Source organism: Camelus bactrianus, chromosome 1, assembly GCF_048773025.1.
Source record: "Camelus bactrianus isolate YW-2024 breed Bactrian camel chromosome 1, ASM4877302v1, whole genome shotgun sequence".
Classification (NCBI taxonomy): Eukaryota; Metazoa; Chordata; class Mammalia; order Artiodactyla; family Camelidae; genus Camelus; species Camelus bactrianus.
The window spans coordinates 4,829,581-4,850,634 of record NC_133539.1 but is presented as its reverse complement, the minus strand read 5'-3'; the positions used below and the strand labels follow the sequence as shown (position 1 = coordinate 4,850,634).

Genomic DNA, 21,054 nt, shown 5'->3' with positions numbered 1-21,054 from the left:
CAGCCTCATGGTTTCTACTCATTACCCCTATTTGCATTTCTGATAATACGTTCCGTCAGTCAAGGCAAAAATAACGATGCTAACCTTCTAACCTGTTGTAACCTAACAGTTCATAACTTGTTTATAATCAGAACAATGCAAGTGTCTGTCCTCAGATACCTTGCATTATGCCAGGTTCATCCAGGCTCAATGTGAAGCTTTCAGAGGAAACCATCCGAAAGGACTGCCAGCTGATGAACGGAGTTGGCCGTGATCTTAGCCCTTCATTCAAGTTCAGTTTACACCCTGTCAGGGTGAGTCAGCTGAGAGGCACAGCCTTTGCTCTGGGGCTGAATGGAGCCACCCCTCCTAGGCTGGGTCCCAGCCAGCCTGTCTTCCCAGCACGCCCAGGCGTAGACCTGGGTCCCACACTCTTGGCGCCAAGCAGCCTTTGGAAAGGTGGCCAGCATCTTTTCCCTGCACTTGAAGGCTGGGAGCCAGAAAGACAGCCTGCTTAGGGTGGGGGGCCAGCCGGGACCCTCTGGGCAGGCAGGCTGGCAGTTCTGCTCTGGGACAGAGAAATGGGGTCCCAACTCCGAGGACCCCAGGAAAAGACCGACCGATCACAGGGTTAAACCAAGAGGGCTAATCCAGTGGATACATGGGGAGAGATGTAGACTGTATTCTAAATGAAGCAAAAAAGTGATGAACGGTTTTATGAAAAGGATCTGTACGTTTTACGTATGTGCCAGAAAGTAGGATGCTAATATAGTCATGTAGGGCTTTTTATGGAGCCCCGAGGTCTCCAAAGGAAAGGCGCCCCTTCTAGATACGCATATCTGAACGTGAACAATGGGAGAAGTGGCTCCTGTATTTATTTAACAGGTATCTACTGCTCTTCTACTGGGATATTGCGAACGAACAACATAGGCCCTCTACCCTCCCTGAGCTCACGGTCTCGTCAACTGAAAGAAGCTGAGGGAGGGCAGTCCTCCATGTGGACGACCAAGAAGTTCTGAAATCAGTTTGGATTTTCCTTCTCTCATTATAAGGGGAAGAGCTTAGACTTGCTAACATGAGAAGGGCTGACAATTCCTTAAATATTTGTAAGGCATGTTGGTTGTCAGGATTTTTAATAAAACTGTTGAAAATCCAACTCTAGAACCAATTGATTAGCTCATAAAAGAAATGTAAATTTTGTAATTTTGCACAGCCTAAGGATGAAAGCGAGAGGTCAAAAATTAAGTAAAATTAACTCCAAGGCAACACTTCTGAATTTCAACTGACTTAGGAAAGAAGGGTGTGGGCTGACTGCTCAAGTTATGCTCAGGTGAAGTCTACAATTTGGAAAGAAAGTGGCAGTAGGTAGAAATGTGCATGTTACCTATTTTCTTTAACTTTAATGGGGATGGGTAAAATTTATAGCATGAGGTTGGAAGGAAAAGGAAACGGAAATAATATTTGTTGACCTTTCCGCGCACAAGCTCACTTCACGCGCATTAGCTTAGCAACTGCTTGGAAGAGCAGGCAGGCAGGCAGCCAGGCAGCCAGGGTAGGCAGGGCTTCTCCATCTGATAGTCACAAGCCCTCAGATCTTGGGCAAGTCCCTCCAACTTTGGAGGTTGTACACAACTAGGTCTACCTAGCGCACAGACCTCAGGGTAAAAAGCATGTCAGGGCTGAGCAGCGAGCCGGCCAGTGAGCGAGGACTCAGGAGGACAGGTCTCCCAGGAACCCCAGCCAGAAACGAGCAGCGCTGCCTGTAAGTCACCCTTCCCGCGCGGCACGTCTTACCCTGCGGGTGGAGGGACGCGGGTGTCTAAGGCAGGTGGAAGTTTATTACATCACTACTATGAAGGTCACAGGTAATAAGCGGCTTTATTTTTAAATGATAAACTAGGCTGTTTTCCCATCGTAAGAGCTCGTCTCTGAAACATTGAAATGAGTCCTCAAATAGTTGGAATTATTGTGCCTTGTGGAGATGCGGCACTCCAGTTAAAAGTACTCTTCAGATTACTAAAATTGAACTAAATCCCCAAATATTCAAAGTTAATATTTTATGGACAGCATGTGTCTTTTCTGCAACACTGTTTATTCTAAATAAAATCCCAGTCAGAGACTAGGATACAGAAGAATAAGAAAGTGGCCACCTCATTATCAGGATTTTTACCCTGAGTCGTCAGTTTGACAATTGTTTTCAGCAAAGCAATGGAAAATTTCCATAATTCTCAGTTTTATTTGAACAATTGAAAGGTTCATATTTTCGGGATAGCCCATGGCTTTAAAAAGAGTTCTCACTCAAAACAAAACACAACACAACATTGAGGTCTACAGGAAAGAATGTCTCTGCCTTAAAATTGCGTTCTCTGGTAAATGTTTTGCGATATCTAGAGTAATTGAACAGTCTAAACTCTGAATGTCCCATGAGCTTATGTGAATAGTTATCAAACCATCCTTAATCTGCATAAAACAGGATCAGTTGATTCTGAGAGTGACCAGATTAGGTGACAGGAACTGTCAAAAGAAACACGTTCTGTCAGTGTTTTTACACTTAGGAGAGGGACTAAAATCAGAATTTTCTGAAAAGAACAGAGAATTCCCCTTTAGTTTTACAATTTTCAGGGACTTAATCAAATATATTGTTATCAATAATCTGTAGCTTTAAATATTCTCTCTGATTTTGAATAACCCCAGCAGAAACATACAGTAAACTGTATCTGCTTATGCGAACCCTTCTGTTTTTCACGGGGTGTGGAGCAACAGTTACAAAGGGAAACTTTATTTTCATTTGCTTTATCTTTGTTTTACTTAGAACCCTTTGCTTTATATCTTGAGCTTTTGTTAAGAAATGGCTTAGCATTTTTGACTCAAAATATGTAACAGTATTGAGGAGGTTTCTGAGCTTATAAAATACAGACAATTTAATTCCTGGTTCCTGGCCATCTTCCTGGGGGCTCACACTTAAGCGATATGCTGCTGATGCCCATTTTCCCTACAATTTATCACACACTTATTAGATAATTATTGCCATTTTTTCCCCAATAAATTATAGTAGAAACCCACATGTAAACGGCCGGTCTGCCTGGTGCACGGAGCGTGGGTCGCGCCGCTGGGCGTCCACCACTGGACGCCCCACTCTGTTTCCTGCAGTGTGAACTAGACCCTCGCCGTGTTACAGCCTGGTGTTTGGAGAGCCTGAAAGCTAGGGTGCCTTCCTCACAGCAGCTTCTGAAAGACATGTGCTGCAGAGGCTAGTGTGACAAGAACACTTGTCATTTCCAACTCACATATGCACTCATTCATTCACGCAGAACCGCCAGGCGTGGGGACCAAAGACAACTGAGACACTCCCTGTCCCTAAGGAGCTCACAGAACAGCAGAGGAGATGCGACTGACGGGACCACAGAACGCGTGAGCTGGGGACTTCGTGGAGCCATCGCCGGGGTCAGGGTAGCTAAAGATGGAAGAGTTAATTCCACTTTGGAGATTCACGCGTCTTCACATCTTCATAGAGGGGTCAGGTGGGACCGGATGGGTGGGACCAGATGGGTGGGACCGCACGGGTAGGAGGGTGGGGTGCTACAAACAGGGTGAGCAGCAATGTCAGTGGAGGAGAGGAGATGACAGACCAGGGGGTCCCATATACCTGGGGAAGGAGAGGGCAGCAAACCTGAAACAGGGGCTGTGACCTGGTGCTGGTGGCTAGGCTGTCCTCTGGGGCTTGGCCTGTAGCCAGCAAGCCGCGGGGAACCTCTGCCGAACATGAAAATGGAAACATTTGACACTTTTCTTTGGTGAAAGAAATAACCAAGATAACCAGGGAAAGCTGTTATTTTGTTCACTGGAAGGTGTGCGTTACAGAAGTGTTGCTGGGTCAGTGAGAATTAAACTCATGGAACATGGCTCACTGGTGGCAGGAAACGGCCAAGAACGTGCCCCTGACCTTTAAGAGGGTTAGTTTCTTAAAGGGCTGGATTCCCACCCAAAGCCCGGAGCTGTTCTGCCCTCTACGTCCTGCCTCTCCACTGGGCGCATCTTTTACTTCTGATGGGTTGTCTCGTGACCCTAAATGAGTTTCCGCCTCCTTCTCCCCGATATTTCCATCCTGGCTGATGGATGTGCGGCCTCTTCCTTGGACTAATGCCATTTCTGTCTTTCTTTACTTTCTTCTTTTTCCTCCTTTCCTATCAGCCTAAAGAGGCTAATTACACAAAGCATAAATCTGGAATTTTTACACCATAAAATAAAAGCATGGTTTAGGCAACATATTGTACTTGGATTACCTAGAATTGTATGCAGGTTGGTTGAATCAGCGACGCGCTGTCATTACACGATCAGGCCAGTGTGAAACGACAGCCCGTCAACGGCAGCCCTATGTCACTCAGTGGTTCAATCACCCACACACCTGCCTGCGTTCTGACAGGCCGGGCAACGCCGGCAGCCCGCCACCCCGAGGTAACTCACTGTCCACAAACAGGACGTTACAATCCGCTCACCGTCTAAAGGAGACAAGGCCTCTTTTTTGACAGCCCACCACTTGTTCCTCCCTTTGACTCTAAGAAGAAATTTAACTGCAACCTACTGACTTCCTGCTGCTTTTCTATGGAGACAGAAAGGATTCCCTGCCTTTTAAAGCCTCCAGAGTTTCCACTTTTTAGATATAAGAGCTCTGTGGACAGACACGTCTCTGGTGCAGGACACAGAAAGCTCCAGGGGCCACCATAATAGCTGGTCTTGTCGTGCGAGAAAGTGCATGAAAAGACAGTGCAACGGAATGTGGGCGAAACTCCCCGTCTAACTCCAGGCGGAGTGAGTCAGCATTCCCCGGGCAGAGCGGCCGAGACGCGTGCGGGGCCGCGGCTCGCTGAGTGCGTTTCTCTCAGGGTATGTGATGCTCGCAGCTGGCGGACGCGCTCACAAAGACGGACGGCGCCCCTCCCCACACGGCTCAGCCTGCCCTGTCTGAGCCCTGAACAGACACAGACTGCCACCCGCTGGCATCACAGCTCCTTGGCTGGGCTGTGAGACTGCACAAAGCGGCTTGCTGCAGTAGTGTGTGTTAGCACCAAAGGTGGTGTCCACCCCAAGCAGGAAAACCCCCTTTTTGTTGTTACAGAGGCTGGTGGTTTTATGAAAGAGCTGAGGCTCAACCAACAACAGGCGCAACGGGCGAGGGTTTTCCGGGGGACAAGAGGAGTGTGGTTTGAAGACCTCACTCCGGCTGCCACCTTCTTCTTCGGGGAGAGCGCAGCGGAAAAGGGTGAGGAAGGAGGTAAGAAGAAAACGTGCAGTGAGAGAAACCCAGAACCGGAAAAGCAAGCGCACCTCTGCAGAAGTCCCGACCCAGCCACGGCACTCCAGATGACGTGGAACCTGCGCGGGAGCACAGGAAGGAGGTGGCCGGCTCCCCAGGCAGCTTCGCCGCCAGCCGAGGGACTTCAAGACCCCTGGGGCAGTGGCGCCGAGTGTGCTGGTTTGCAATGAACTTGGGCCAGAATATAAATCAGCGTCGCTTCCTTCCTTGAGAAAGTCTATTCATTCTATGATCTCTTTTGTACTGAAGTACAGTTGGTGGACGGTCCCACGTTAGTCTCCGGTGTACAGCGTGTGGATTCAGTCACACCACGGAAAACCCGTCGGCCGGACTCAGAGCCGCGTGCTGAGTGGTGTGGTCCTTTGCACTGCGGCAGGTTTTCTCCCCGCAGCGGGTGACAAGCTTTCCGCTCACCAGCAGCCTGTCTGCATCTGCTGGCCATGCTGGGGGCACCACGGCCTCCGACGGCAGCCGGCCCGTCAGCACCCCCGCCCCCGCCCCCGGGCATGTGCGAGGGCAGAGCTAGCTGGGGCTCAGCCAGCACTTCTCTCCTTTCTGCCACTTGGTGGACTGGCTACCATGCCAGGATTTGCCATTTAGAAAAAGCCGTTAGAAAGTTTCCGCTGGGCTGAAATGAACCCACAGAGTCATGCACATCCCCTGCACTACTCCTGTGGAGACCGACACTTAGGACCCAATCATGACTGAAAGACAAAAAACCAGACACCAATGACAACTCCACGCTCTGCAGATAACAGAACTGCTGTGGAAGTATTCCTGTGTGCATACACATGTCGGATTTCAGTAAGAGGGCTTTTCATCTAGCTTTGCAAAATGAAAGCTTCATAGAATGTTCCTGTCGGGGCATCAGAACACTTAACATGAGTGAGGTGCTCCCCGCCCCCCGCCCCGCACTCCCGTGGAAGAGAGCCCGAGACAAGTGTTTGCTGGGTTTACCTTCCAGGTGACCCTGATGCTCTGAGAAGATACGGGCTCCAGGTGAACTTCCTGGGGCGGGCCGTCGGGAGCTGAAAGACCAAGAGCCACGGGCCGGTTAGAGACGCGTCTGGGCGCAGACACCCCACAACCACACGCGGGCCCCGGGGACAGGCCCCGGCAGCACAGGCGAGCTTTCCGCTCTGGCAGGAAAGGCCACTTTGCAGAGTCCCGTGTACACACTTCGCCCTGGGCTCACTCATGCCGAGAGAAAATGAAGTTTCAGGACCTGTCCTCGTGCTTTCCTCCCCTTGTCTCTGACACCTTGATGAATAAACCCCAAGTTTGAGCACGTTAACCGGTGGGCCAGGAGGCTGTCACACAACCTGTCTCTGGGATCACTATGCAGTGCTTATAGGAGGCCCTTCTCGCTCCTTTGAAGCCTTGTGTAGGGACATGCTGAGGTCCTTGGGTTGCTCACAACTACTTGGGGAGGGGAAAAAAAAAGATTTCTCTGTCTTTGAGTCTCTCTGGTTGCTTTAGTTCTCCACTCTTTTCAATTAAAAACTCCTGTTGACCCGGGGCTGCAGCCAGAGGCAGAAGCAGAGGTGAAGGGTAAAGCAAAGTAGAGACTCTCACACACCCGCTCCCAGTGCTTGCGCAGGTGCCGATGACGCCCCAGGCACAGCCAGGCCCTCGGGACTAGGGGCAGACCGTGTCTGCGCACGCAACGCAGAGCTTAGAGAGAGGAGACATCCCTGGCCAGCAATCTCATCTGAACAACTGGATGAAGACACAACACAGCATATGCCCAAGTGTCTCTGGGAGCTGAAGGCAGTGGTCACCCAGGGGCCAGCAGGGAGAGACCCCTTTGGATGACAACGTTTTCAGTCACTGCTGAGCTGCACAAAGGGCCACTTCTCTGGATGCCAGTTTGCACGAGGGTCAGGAGCATGTGGGCGACAAAAAAGCAAGAATGATGGAGGGAAACCAGCCTGAGGGGCTTGGCAGCGAGAGAGGAAGGGAAGAGAGAAACGTCATTTTAGGGGAGAGGCGAGAGCAAGGGAAACACGTTTTCCTCTTCTCAGACAAAGAAGTTTTGAGTAGCATGGCCATGCAGCTGAAACTCAGAGCTTGTCCCCCCAGCAGGTCACGAGGACAGTTTTCTGGGGGATCCACAGCCTCTCAGGTTTATTGATTCTCCAGGCTAAAAGGCTGTGCTAGGCACTGAAGCTAATTTCTAAACAGTAACCAAGGGAGAGGCTGGCATTCAGCTAACTGTGATCATTGTTACGGCCCTGCACCAAATTTCTGCTCACATGGTCAAGCCCCTTATCAGATCCAGTGAAAACACGTGGGACAGATTTCCCTCACGCACAGATAATCCTGCGGTCGCGGAGAAGCATGCAGTTCATCCACAGAACCCTTGGGAGAATTATTTTGAGGGTCTGACAGCTATACCGATGCCAGATTATTTTAACTTAATTTTGCTAAATCCAGTTGAACAAGGAGCCTGCTTGCTCAGAAGCGGGGGCAAGGCTGGGGCACCCTCTGGGGGAGCGGAGCCACCGGCACAGCCTTTATTTTCTTGTTGAGATACATTCATAATCACAGACAAGGCACTAGAAGAGTGTTTCTAAAAAGCGCTTTCAATTCTATGAGAAAACACAAAGTCAACGATGCAATTACGACTTGGGGACAATTTGTTTCTCGGCTGGCATTTTATGAAAGCCCCCTATGAAATGGGGGGAACAGTCCCTGTCTCCAAGACCACTTTTAAGAACCCAAGACCTTTTCCACTTAGACTAGCAATACTTCAGTGGTTTGTCAGTAATTCTTTTATTAGTCGGCCTCGTCTCTGAAGTGAGCGCATTCAGATCTTTCCTCGCTTAAAAATGAAGTGACAGAAACTATATGCATCCATCAAAACCCATCAAATTGTACATCTGAAATATGTGTAGTTTACTGTATAGGAATCATACTACAATAAAGGTGTTAAAATTTTTTAATTAAAAAAAAATGGCAGAGGCTAAAATATTATAGCCCATAAACACACATTAGGGCTGTGCCCAATATAACTGGGTAGAGTCTTTGTCAGTTTGGGCACTGAATTTTCCACTCTAAATTTCTAAAACATTATAAGGAAAACCTTTTAAATGATATGAAAAATGAGTCGGCTTCAGAATTGTAGTGCTTTTCTTCCAACTCCTTAGCTATAATTTTTTCATGAGTCCTCATTTCATTGCGGAAGGACAATTTCTGTAAAATTATAATCCAAGGCAGACTGAATTCCCAACGCTAAAATGGCTGAAGATCAACCATTAGGCATCCATTTATTTAACTAAATTTGAAAATTGTGTTGACATTTGACATTTCAGAATTTATTTACATGCTCTTGAATTGAAGCTGCGCTATAAATAGAAAGCTTAGTTTCTTCTCCTTTTTTAAAATCAGAATGTTTAGCTTTTTCTGGCGGGAAAAAGGAGATGGCTAGAGGTAAGAATTAACAATGAATGTGATTTTCCAAAATAAATAATCTCTGCATTTCTACAGAAGCCAAAACTACTCAATCTGTAAAAGAGTAGTAAGTGAAGACTATATTTACAGTTCCTGAATGTTTTTTTCTGGGCAAGGCAACTTTCACGAATTCCTTTTGGCTAAAAACACAGCGATGACAGATTCTAACTGCCAAACCCACGATGGTCCTCTCTCGTTTCTAACCAGGGAACAAACGCCAAGACTCAAGCCTCAGCACTCCCCTCAGCCCGCAGATACCCTCTCCTCCACATATCTGTCTCCTGGCTCCACCCAGAGGCTTGGGGCGTAACTGCTCAGGGAGCTGGGCTGAGCCACCCCAGCAGGAAGCTCTCCCAAACTTCTCTCTCTGGTTCCTTTCTGAGGAATTTACTGAGGGCCTCTCGTGCGCCAGATCCAAAACTGGGCAAAGACTGGGGTGTAAAAGTGGGCAAAAAAAAAAAAAAAAAAAAGCCTGCGGGGCCCCTGCATGACCTCCGACCTCCCGCTCATCTCTGATAGCCTGGGTGAGCAGAATGTTCTTTGCTGGGCAAGGAGACCAAGATGCCATTCAGTAAAAATTAAAATAAAACCAAGAACAGTTGACGCCTCAACTGGGAAAAGATGAATTCATTTAATAATGATTTCTCAAATAAAGAGTGTATTCATTTAAACTCTTCTTTATTTAGGCCCTGCCATGTGCCAGACACTGCTCTACGTGTCTGGGAATAGCAGTGCACAAAACAGGCAGCTCTGCCTGCCTTTGAGGGACGGAGGGACCAAGAACAGGTCGTAAACAATATACATCAGCAAACCGTATGGTATGCTGACGGAGATGGATTCCATTTTTTGCAAGGAAGGTGTTGAGGGAGGGAGGGGACCTGAGTGGGCGGTGGGTTGACATGAAATAGGGTGGTCAGGGTAGCACTCACTGAGAAGGTGATCCTGGAGCAAAGGTGTGAAGGAAATAGGGGAGGAGGGAAAGGACGCTCCAAAGCATTCCTGAATAATGCCAGAGTATCCCAGAACGACGGCTGACAGGAGTGCACTGGGCATGGATGAGGAGCAGCGAGGAGGGCAGTGATTATTTTGGCTTAATTTCCAGCATCTCTAAATAGAGGCTGGAGCACAGCAACACCTACGGAAGCAGGATGCTGAAGGCACAGGGACTCCTGCTTCTCGGCGGGCACCCCCTGTGTGTCTGACCCTCTCCTTGAACACAGATGGCACCACACTGGGCCCTCGCGTCTGCTGTTACATGTTGATGCCTTTTATTCACTAAGCCATCGTCACACTCCCTCCCCCTCTGCCTCCAGCTCAGCACACAGGACACTCTCCTTATAGATCAGACCAGCTATTCTGGAATGTGATGCAAGATGATGCAAGACTCGTCCACTCAGTGCGGGATCCAATGCAAACCCATCCCCTCCATGTGGTGACCCTTCCATAGTCCTGATCTTCCATTCTCTGATGAGTTTGAAAACTCACTGGTTATTCAATGAGCTTCGGCATCACTGAACATTCACGGTCTCGGGGCAGGTTCATAAAAGTGATGAAGAGATCAGCCACCCCAACTCGGTCACCACACTAAGTGACACTTGACCTTCAGGGCGCCGCTGCTGACGGGGAGGCTGGTCTTGGGTGAGGGTCAGCTGTGGACATGACCTGCTGCTTGGTGTCAAAGAAACCGGGCGTCTCAGGGCTCTTCTAGTCCTCTAGGAGCTAATCTCCTTAACTCCTGACCGTGTCTCCACTTTCTCTCTTGATTTCTCCTCTCCAGCGGACTAAGGATTGCTGAGGGGAGTCAGAAGGTGTGCTGGGCAGTGTGATCTGTGCTTCATGGCTATTTCCTGAGGTCAAGTGCATCAGAGGGTCTGATGATGCCCTTGTGACTCTAACGTGAAATTAACTGCACTGCTGTGCAGCTGGAACAATGCTTTTTCCAGCATTAGGTGGGGATGCTCTGTGAATGGCAGAGATTCCTTCTTCCCTCAGCTTTGCAGTGGATGATACAATGGGAATCCGAAACCCAAATCCCCTCTGTGGCAAGACCTGAGTTAAGAATCTGGAAACGTTTCCTGTAAGGGACCAAATTGTAAAGATTTAGGCTCTGCGAGCTATGTGCAGTCTCTGTGGCCTATTCTTCTTTTTCTTCTTTTTAAAATGTAAAAACTGTTCTTAGCTCGAGAGTTGTAAGTGGAATTTGGTCCATGGGTTGTGGTTTACTGAACCCTTACATGAAAGAGGGGTGGGGATGACAGTTAATCGGGGTGCATGGCCAGCCTAAAGGGTAACCAGCATCCGCGTGGCTCCGGCTGCCAGCTCGGATGCCTCCTTTGGTCCCAGCTAGAGTTCTGATGGGTGGACCTTCTTCCTTCTCTTGCCTCCTTCCTCCCCCCACCTTCTAGATCTACCCTTTTGCCTTTCCCTACCTTTCTCTCTTTATGATGCCACTCACGTCAGTGTGGTTTTAACCCTCCATAGATTTTCCTCACCACACACACACACACATGCACACACACACTGCTATTTGTCTGTGTCCTAAGACAATCCTACCAGGTATGTTTATGAACAATTCTCCCATGTGTACTGAGCCCTCTCCCTGTACCAGACACACACGAGGGGTAGAGACGCGAGGAGCATGTGGCCCTGGGGAGAAGTAACGATATGGCTTAAAGGCTGTTGTCAGAAAGGTTTCTCCTTGGTGCTGGGGGACAAGGCACAATGTCATCCAGGGAGACTGGAGAAGGTCCGGCACTGGGGGGCATGGCTGATCTGCACAGAAGGAGATGCGGACCTCGGAGGGCCCTCCAGACAGCGGTCGGCACAGTGTGCAGGCATAGGAGTGGGCAGGAAGGGGCAGCTCATCTCTCATTGGGCCACAGGGAGGGAGAGGCACCCTCAGGTGCTGGGGACTTGAGGATGCCATTACCATAAAAATGAGTGGGTCTACAGCTTCCAGGAGCTTCCCTCTGAGGATTCTCACTGCTTAAAAGACGGCCTCATTTCTTTAGGGAAAGGGGGCAGTAAGAGCAGGAACGGTTATCTCGAGATGCCTACGGCTCCCTAAAGGTGTGCCTTTGGGGATCCTGGCTGGTGTAAGCAGCTCTTTGACCCCTTTTCTGTTTTTTTGGCTCTGTTTTCCTCAGACCTTAATCAGAAAAATGAGATCACTAGGTAACACTGCACCTAACTTCTGAGTTCTGCTTTACCGAATGTACACCATGCCTGGCCTAACTTGCTGATTCTTTTCCTGGATTAAAAGGTGTAAGAATGAAGAATTAAGTAGTTAAGAGTAACCGATTCTCTACTCCCAGCTTCTCCCTTAGCAAATCTGCAGGTGGACCACGTGGGCCAGACAGCATCCAAAGGAAGCTCAGGAGGAGCCCATGGGTCTGCACGCAGTGGAACAGTGACGAGGAATTTGACCTCCTACCTCAATGATTAACTGAGATTGTTTCCCTTTTTTTCCTTTAAAAATTGTCATGACTGAGCAGAATCTTTGGAGGTGATCTTACGACATGAGTCCACTTTCTCCCCACACTGCTCGCTTTTCTGATTAAAGCACCTTTTCTTTCTACCGACACTTGCCTCTTGATTAGTGGTTTTTGAGCAGCAAGCAGTGGAGCCTAAGTTCGATAACACCGGGAGAGGGCAGGAGCAATGTGTGGTCAACACCTGTGGGAAGTTCTGGAGAGGGTGTCTTTGGTCAGGAGAGCTCCCCTCTGTTCTATGAGTCAGAGGAAACTTTTTCATTTCTATCACACAAAGCTACACACCCAGACAAAGCCAAATTCTGCTTTGTAGCTTTCCTTTGCTCAAGCCTTTCCTTTCCTTGCATGTTCCCTTAGCTCATCTGAGTAGTAAATGAGAGGGGCTGTGCGGCCGCCAGCAGCCAGCACCTGGGGAAAACCCAGAAGGCCGGCCCCGGAGCCAAGGAAGTGGCTCTGCATCTGTGTGTCTGCGGAGATGCTGGGAGTGGACTGCATGCTGGTGCCCAGCGACCAGGCGCGGCTGTTCACCTGCCTCCTGGCTGAAGAAAAGCACGTTACCATGGCAACGGCTGGCTGCAGGGAGGTCACCGAAGAGACAGCAGGAAAAGCAACCACAGCTGCCTTTGTCATGGCGACTGGGAAAGCAGCTCGAAAGGCATTGCCGGGAAAACAGGGCTACCTTGAGAAGGTTGTCGAGATGGGAAGAGTGGAAAAGTGGGTAAAGGAAGAAGGTTCAGCTCTGAGCCAGCGTTTTCCTTTCGGAGGCGGCTTATTCTCCCTAAATCTCCAGCATGATGAAATTCCAGGACGTGAGTGCATTGTTTACATAAATATTTAAATAATACTCTGTTTTTGCAGAAGCCTATGAACACTCATTTCCTACTTGTTTCTGAGCATGCAAAGGACTTTCGGAGACTGGAGTTTTTTTCAGTTCTCCAACTTGCGTGCGGTGAGGAGGAGAGAGGCATCATTACGCTCATTCTGCAGATGAGAAGCCACGCAGGCTTGCCAAGTGCTGGAAGCGGCTCACCCTCGGACACAGGAGGGCGCAGCTACCCTGCCAACTGCCCGTGGAAACAATTTTCAAGAACCGACAAGTTCCAGAGTTGAGAAATGGATACAGGAAAAACAGTAAATTTTAACCTACATCCTTGAAGACCATGTTGACTATGCCTATCAAAAGAGTCATTTTTGCATTTGCTTTGATCCAGCCATCATACGTCTTGGAATTTACATGAAAAATCATGCCGGAAATGGTAAGAGATATATCACAAGGGTGTTCACTGCAGTAGTGCTGATGATTATGAAAAATAGAAGATAACCGACTTACTTAACGATATGGGATTTGTTTGAAGAAATGCTGGAAGGTATGAACACAAGTTGTAGGAAGCACTTAAGAGATACGGAAGAGTGACACCTATTCCAAGTCCATTGATGAGAGTAACTGAGAAGTTGGTGGGGGAGCACCAAGGACGACCCCAGGTGAAGGAGGCATCTGGCCTCTTGCGGAAGCTCCGTCATTTAGGCGCGATCACGTTAGTCTTGGAGATGGGCAGCTATGGATCTGAGACTAGGCTTCCAGCTTCCCCTCCACAGCAGGGACTGGCTGACGAAGCCCTGATTAGGGGCAGGAGAAGAAAAGCTAGGTTTGGGGCTGGACACTCTTCTGCCCCTAGAGATGAGCCAGGCCTTGGTTCCTGACCTTTTCTGCCCCAGAGAAGCCCAAGGGCAACCTGCTTCTTCCTCTCCTGCCGGGAGGAGGGCTGACAGTCAGCAGTCACTGCCTCTGCCTAACCGCTCAGTCCTCCACAAACAGGCTATTGTCACCGCGTAATCATGAGCGGACCCCCGTGTTGAAGGGCGTGTGTGTGTGTGCGCGCGCCTGTCTGTGTGTCTGCGCGGGTGAGCGTGCACGCATGCGTGTGTGCTGAACAAGTTAGTGACATCGACATGCTCAGGGTAACTCCTGGTGGTAGGACTGTAAGCTGTTTTGTCTTCAAAATCTTCTAAGTTTTCGACACTGAATACGAAATACTTTGTAACATGAAAAAGAGCAATACAGTTTATTCTAGGAATACTGACATTTCCAGTCAACAAAATAACCAGTGCTACCGTCCCCAACTCCCCACACAGAGAATGTTCTTGCTGCTCCCTAGTTATGCGACACTCCCTCAGCAGGCTGCACAGGGACTCGGACAAGACATACGGTCATGGTTCTCCATGCATCCAGACCAGGCACCATGAGAACAGCACGGTTCTTAAATCTCACCAGACTATTAGCCTCGTATGTCTTTCTTTTAAGTCTTAGCTATGAGAACCTTGGCCTAAGTCCTGTTTGACGAGCAGAGCCTTCCCAGTAGGAGGCAGAGCGCCGTCTATGTTTCTGATTGGGCATGGAGCCGTGGGGAGCAGCCATCAAAGGTGGGGTCCCGCACTGACCGCCTGAGCCCCGCGAGCCAGCTCCCGGCGCCTGGGCCCTGCCTGGCCGGCAGACCCACCTGCCTCGTCCGCAGTGATGGACAGCTCGTTGCTGGGCTCGCTCTTGCCGATCCGGTTCTTGGCGTACATGCGGATGCTGTAGGTGGAGGAAGGGTGGATATCAATGATGGTGGCCGAGTTCAGCTGAGGGGAAACATCTTTGGTTCTCTGAGCGGAATCCCAGGAGTCTTTTGGGTTTTGTTTTTCAAAAAAGAAGAGATAGAGACATGAGTTTTTTCCCTCTGCCTTTGAAAGTTCACAAGTAGGAATTTAAAAAAAAGAAAGAAAGAAAGAAGGAAAGAAAAAAAGTTACAACTCAAAGCGAATTCTCAAAGCAATGCTCCCAGTGTTCAGGTGGGCTGGCCATCAGAGGGGGCAGGACACCACACACTCATTATCCATGCGGAGGGGGACAAGTGCTGGGGGCAGCTGAGTTCAGGGAGGGACATCTGAGGCAACACTACAGACCTCCTGGCAGAGATCTCAGAGGAGAATACAAGCAGGGGATCTCAGGCCAGGAAACTGAAGAACAGCCACTTTTGAGCACTCATTGTACAAGATAATAAAAGAAATTACCATTTGAACAGCCCTTCACCCAAAAGGAAGAAAAAAAAAAACAAAGAAAAAAACAAAACCCTTGTTCTAAAAGGTATTTGAAAACCAGCGACACCTGGAGCAGGTCAGATCCCTTCTTCTCCAAAAGGAGAGCGTTGACAATGAAACACTTACAGAAACTCTAGTCTCAGTCTCCAGCATCAACACTGCTCATCAGATGGACTTCTCAGTTCTACTTTTTGAAATCATTTAGTCTCAAATCCTTTACTGATTATGTTTTGAAAGAAAGAGATGATGCCAGTGATCAAGACTATTAGAATAGGGTTCAAAACGCTGGAGGGTGGATTCCTCAGCCAGAGGTCAAGAGGAGGAGAGAGAAAGAATGTGCTATTTAGAAGGATTTTTATTTTTATTTTTTAGGAGGGAGGTAGTTTGGTTTGTTTATTTATTTTTAGAGGAGGTGCTGGGGACTGAACCCAGGACCTTGTGCATGCTAAGCACTTGAGCTATACCCTCCTCCCTGGAAGGATTTTAAAGAAACTGATTGGAAAAGTCTAGTTAATCCCCAAATGCAGTCTCCCAAGTGGTAAGGCATCAGAGGAAGAATACCAACGGGGCAGTGAGTGGTGACCCAGGAGGAGAGTGAGACAGGCACTGAAAATGCTACTTCTGATCTCAGATGCTGACATGCAAACGGGCAGATCGTGGATCACAAAGTGTGCTTGAGAATATAACACTGGGAGTGAGAAACAATCACAGAGAGACCCTGACACTTGGCGCGGGGGTGGGGGTGAACCTGCAAATTGAAATACCAATATAACTAGCAAGAATAAGCCATAGACAAGATACAGAAGCTCCTCAGGAGGAGTGAGGCACAGAGAGGTGTGCCTGGAAATCCAAGAGCTAGCGGATGCGAGCGTGAATGGGGAGGCTTTGGGTGAAAGGAAGGGCCAGGGGAGGAACGATATGGCTGTGAGGGCTGATCGCCGGTCTCTCTGCCCAGTGGAGGAAGGCGCTGGTGGTTTCTGGATGTGGAGAGTCCATGCAGCACCAAGGGGGGGATTCTAAGCCATGCTGGAAGACGGTTTCCAAGGGCTCCACCCACCGAGGCGCGGGCTGGGCGAAGGGAGCCTGCAGCAGACGCTGAGCAAGAGTGGGGGCTTCTCCTTCTCGGGGCCGGAAGGGCCAAAGGGAAGGGACGGTGCTTCTGGGGTGTTGATGGGGCTGGAACCTCGGAGCAGGAGCCCGACAGAAGCTAGGCACACAGAACCCAGCCTCTTCAGGGCCCTTGTCTGAATCACTCTGAGTCTGCCCTCGGGGGAACCCAGCTAGAAGTCAGAGGGCAAGACAGCCTGAGTGGTGCGAGCCGTGGGAGGAGGAGACGGTGGGTCTGTGGTGGAAGTCAAGGCGGTGGTCAGAGAAATACCAGCAGCAAAGGGAACTCAGGCTTTGCAGGGGCATCTGCTTGCTGGCGCCATGCTGGGCACTTCACAAATGTGACTCCGGCAGCCCCCAAACCTGTGGGCACATGGCCAACACCTCCGAGCTTTCTGACAACTGCACTTTCAGAGCAACGCAATCAGAATCTCCTTGGGGAATGGTACCCCCACATCCGTGCTTTGATGAAGCTCTCTCTCTCTGTCGTTCTGATGCACAGCGAGATTTGGACAGATTGCTTTGTTCGATTGGATTCTTACAACATCCTGGTGAGGTGGGGATTTTTATTTTCATTGTGAAGGTCAAGAAACTCAGACCCTGTTACAGAGCTGATCAGAAGCAGGGCTGGGAGTTGACCTCACCTGCGTTCTCTGCATGCCTGGGGCCATCTTCCTGCAGCACGTGACTTCCCCACAGTCTTTGCAGGATGCCCACGGAGACCGGGTTTCAGCCTCCAGGCACCTGCTGAGAGGCTCACATCCTTAGAGGAAGACTGGTGCCGGATTTTGACTTGGCCGATTGACGAGGAGGAGGCAAGAGAGGGAAATGTTGGCCAAGAGTTATGGTAAATACTCTGGGTTTGTAGGAACCAAGGGTAGGTGAACAGTCAGATTTGTCTCTTGGTTTAGAAAGAAGCTGTCAGAAGCATTTGTTGAAAAAGTAGGTAGGACTCCATGTCCCGCCCCAGAGAGACATAGAAGAGAACAGAGCAGTTCAGAACCGCATTCCTGCCTCTGAAATTCCAATGGTCCCCTGTGGGAAAGGACTGGGGAGCCTATAGGAGCAGTGTGGTCACACTGGGTGCTCACTGGCGAGCCCAGCTTGGGGGTCAGACACCTCAAGTCAGACAGATGGCAGATCACCAGGGACAGATGGAATAGAGGGACGCTGATCTGAAGAAGGGCTGACATAGGCTAGAGTGGGTGCGGGGCACCCAGCGCTCCAGGGACAAAGCTACACAATAGGCAGAAAGAGAGGAGGCGGCTCCAAGATGGACAAGACTTACTGGCTGACAAACATGAAGGAGGCATCAGGACGCAGGGAAAGCGCTTCGGCTCTGTCTTCCCCTCGGAGAAGAGCCTTCGGGTGAAGTGGGGACGGGGTCCCGAGAGAGGAGAAGGGGCTTGTGTCAGGGTGCTGAGGTGACCTGAGAGGCCTGGCGGAGAAGGGAAGAGGCCCCCCAGAGGGGACGGGGGACATGGCAGGCTGCCCTCGGGGGGAAGGACGTGAACGCAGCAGACTGCAGGCTGATGGCCAGCAGTGCGCACGGGGCAGGATGCTGGCAGGGGCTGTCGTGGGGGTTCTTGGCGTCACCTGGAGGAGAAGCAGGGGTTGCTAGGATCCAAGTCTGGCAGCCGAGGCAGTCAGCGGGATGCGGGCTGCACGAAGAAGGTCGAACATTCCAGATGAGGGGGCAATGGCTCCCTTGCACCTGTGCCTGGTCAGATGGCACGTGGGGTCTTGCCACTGGGCGTGATCAGAGAGAGATGGCCAGGAGACGTCATAGGAGATACTAGCAAAGAAACTTGGGATATTTTCTTTTTCTTGGTAAATAGAAAGCCAAGGAGTGTCATCTGTTTTCAGATCCTGGGAGGGATGTAATTTGACCACAGGGGTGGGAAGAGGGCTGCTGGATATAGGAAGGTCTCTTTTGGTGCAAGAAATGTAAGAACTTCTAACAGTCAAGGCTGGCTCAAGACAGACTCGTCCTTTCTTGGGGCTGATGAGTTTTTGCTGCCCGCCGGTTCAAACATAGACTGAACGATTGCTTGCAGGGACCCTCTTCATTAGGAATGTGACGTATGGTAATACATTGTATTCTTAACAATTGACAACAAAGTAGAAGGCGGCACCTTTGGGGGGATGATTTCATTGCCTAAAACACAGGTTGAGAGTCAATCAGTCAACAGACGTGTCTTACGAGTCTAGTATGTGTGCTGGTGCTGCAGGGGACGCAGGGACATGGCACAGGGTTCCTCAGACGTAGTAGCTGCCCTGAGCGGTCACTAGATCCTTCAGAAGGACAAGTACCCAGCAGTGGAGACAGATATTAAATAAACAGTCCCAAGCCCACCACATGTTCCAAGGCATACAGGGCATTATATGAGTAGAGGAGGGCCATGTCATAAAAAAAATGGGTGGTCGGGGAAGGCTTCCTGGAGGAGGTGACATTAAAGCTGTGACTTGAAGGATCAGTTCTCTATGGACTCTGCCTATGAACTGCACTCACTTAAATCATGGCTGGACTGTTTATACATTCAAAACTTACTGAGAGAGCAACGAACACATGCAAATGCTGACTAACACATTTCCTACAGCAGTGACCAGGATTCCTGCCACCAGCATCGCCTCCCTGGACTTTCAGACTCAGAATGAAAGCGATGGAGGCCCTGGAGGGCCCTGGTGGAGACCACAGGCCGTGGAGCTGGGCCTGGCCTGGCCATGGGTTTTCCCCAGCGAGCCTCCTGGCACTCATTCTACCCCTCAGACGGCTGGGCCCCAGGGTTGCAAGAATGCAGGGGGCCCTGCGTATGGCTGAAGAGGAGTAGGAAGGATGGAAATACACCCCTTGATTCTGGCTGTGCCCAGCTTCACAGATGAGGAGCTTTCCTGATTTGGCTGCGTAGAGTCCAATCAGTTTACACATCTGAAAACACGGTTGGCAATAAGGATAATTCTTTGATTTGGACCGCGTGTCGACTGAATGCCACAAACACGACAGAGCGCTTCCTTCACGCAGGTGCTACGCCAGGTGCTGGGGACGCTCAGCAGTAGAGGTCCTGTCTTTGGGAAACTCCTGGGAAAGCTGGGAGTTTCTGAGGACTCTGAACGGGGCAAATCATTTAAGAAACACAGACAGTTCTAGAGGCCTTTGCCATGTGAGCGTGCTGGAGTAAGACTAAGAGCCACGCCTGTTAGATGTGTGCCCTGGGGTGACACGGGGTCAAGTGTGGTGGAAGCACACCCTCCTTAAGGAGAGCTCGCCAAATATCCACTGGGCGTGGACCCTGCGCTGGTCCCGCTCCAGGTGCCGGGGGGCGGGCTGGGCCCAGGGGCCCAAGAAGCTCCCAGTCTGTGCAGGGGACACGCTCCTCAACAGTCACAGCTTTGTGACACTGTTCCCCGGCGAGGTCACATTCTTTGGTACCAGGGGCTAGAACTTCAATGTGCATTTTTGATGGACCGAATCAGCCCAAGGCAACATCACAAAAATGTCAGTTTTCTCTGAAGTCAATGAACACATTTAATGTGGTCCCATTAACAAGAACAGAAAATGATTTTATGGAGCTAAACAGGTTGATCCTTCAGTTATGTGTGGAAAACTAAGGAAACATGGAGAAGGAAAAGCTGCGAGGGTGAAACTAGGCCTGTCAGATACGAAAACACAAAGCCTGCATGGTTAAAACACTGTGGTACTGGAGCACTGACAGACCAATGGACGGACTGGAACCGCAAACCCAGACACAGGCTGACACACAGGGGAAGTCAGTGCGCAACAAAGGCGGCGACGGAAGTCACCGAACAAAGGTGGTTTATAATAAGCAATGCTGGGGCAGCGGGGTCCCATCTGGGGAAGATGACACTAGATCTATCTCTCCCAGCATACACAAGAATAAATTCCAAACGGACTGGAAATCTAAATTGTGAAAAGAGAGAGAAAGAGAAACAACACAAAAGGCTGAATTACTTTATGGCCAGAGTGTACAGACTCCTTTTCTAACTTGACTCAAAACCCAGATATAGTAAAAGAAAATAGTGATAAATTTGAAAAAACAAACAAACAAAAACAAACAAAAACCCCAACAGCCCTGGCTTCAAACTTGGACCAGGGATGTGTCCCTGAGGAGGTGACATGGGAAGTAGGGCTGAGGAACAGGTAGATGTGATCACAGTAACCATGTGGCCCAGGTAAGGGAGGCAGCCTTTGAGAGGCCCTTGTCACAGGGAGACACTGTGCTATCCCATTTCCCAGAGGAGGAAGGCGAAGGGAGGCAAGAGACAGGGCAGCTGCTGAGCCAGGACGGGCTGGACCCCAGCCCTCCTTGGGGAACCACCGTGTCGTCACTAGTACCTAGAAATGAGCGATGCCCTAAGACAGGGAGGCACCAAGTTGCTCCCCTGAGAGGTCCCTGGGCTCCAAGACCCAAAGTCCTCTGGTCAGCGCTGGGCCAGAGAGACTGGCGGGGCCTGCCCCACTCTGGGGACTCCAAGTTCACGCCGCATTTTCATCGCTACTATCAGTTTCCGGGTCGTTCTCTGCAGGAACGTGCCTGCCTCACCTAAGAACTGCTTCCTTTACTTCAAGACCCAGATCTCAGAACCTGTAGCTCTTTGGTTCCCTCCTGA

At 50.0% G+C, this 21,054-nt stretch overlaps 1 protein-coding gene across 1 annotated transcript in view; it reads right to left on the bottom strand.

The window, feature by feature from the left end:
- The window catches only part of DSCAM (DS cell adhesion molecule), a 544,552-nt gene that overhangs the window by 102,329 nt on the left and 421,169 nt on the right, over positions 1-21,054 (bottom strand). The window contains exons 15-16 of the mRNA XM_074373020.1: positions 14,736-14,903; positions 6,251-6,321 (exon numbers count right to left, since the gene is read on the bottom strand). Of these exons, the coding sequence (XP_074229121.1) occupies positions 6,251-6,321; positions 14,736-14,903 (239 nt within the window). The remainder of the gene's footprint in view (positions 1-6,250; positions 6,322-14,735; positions 14,904-21,054) is intronic.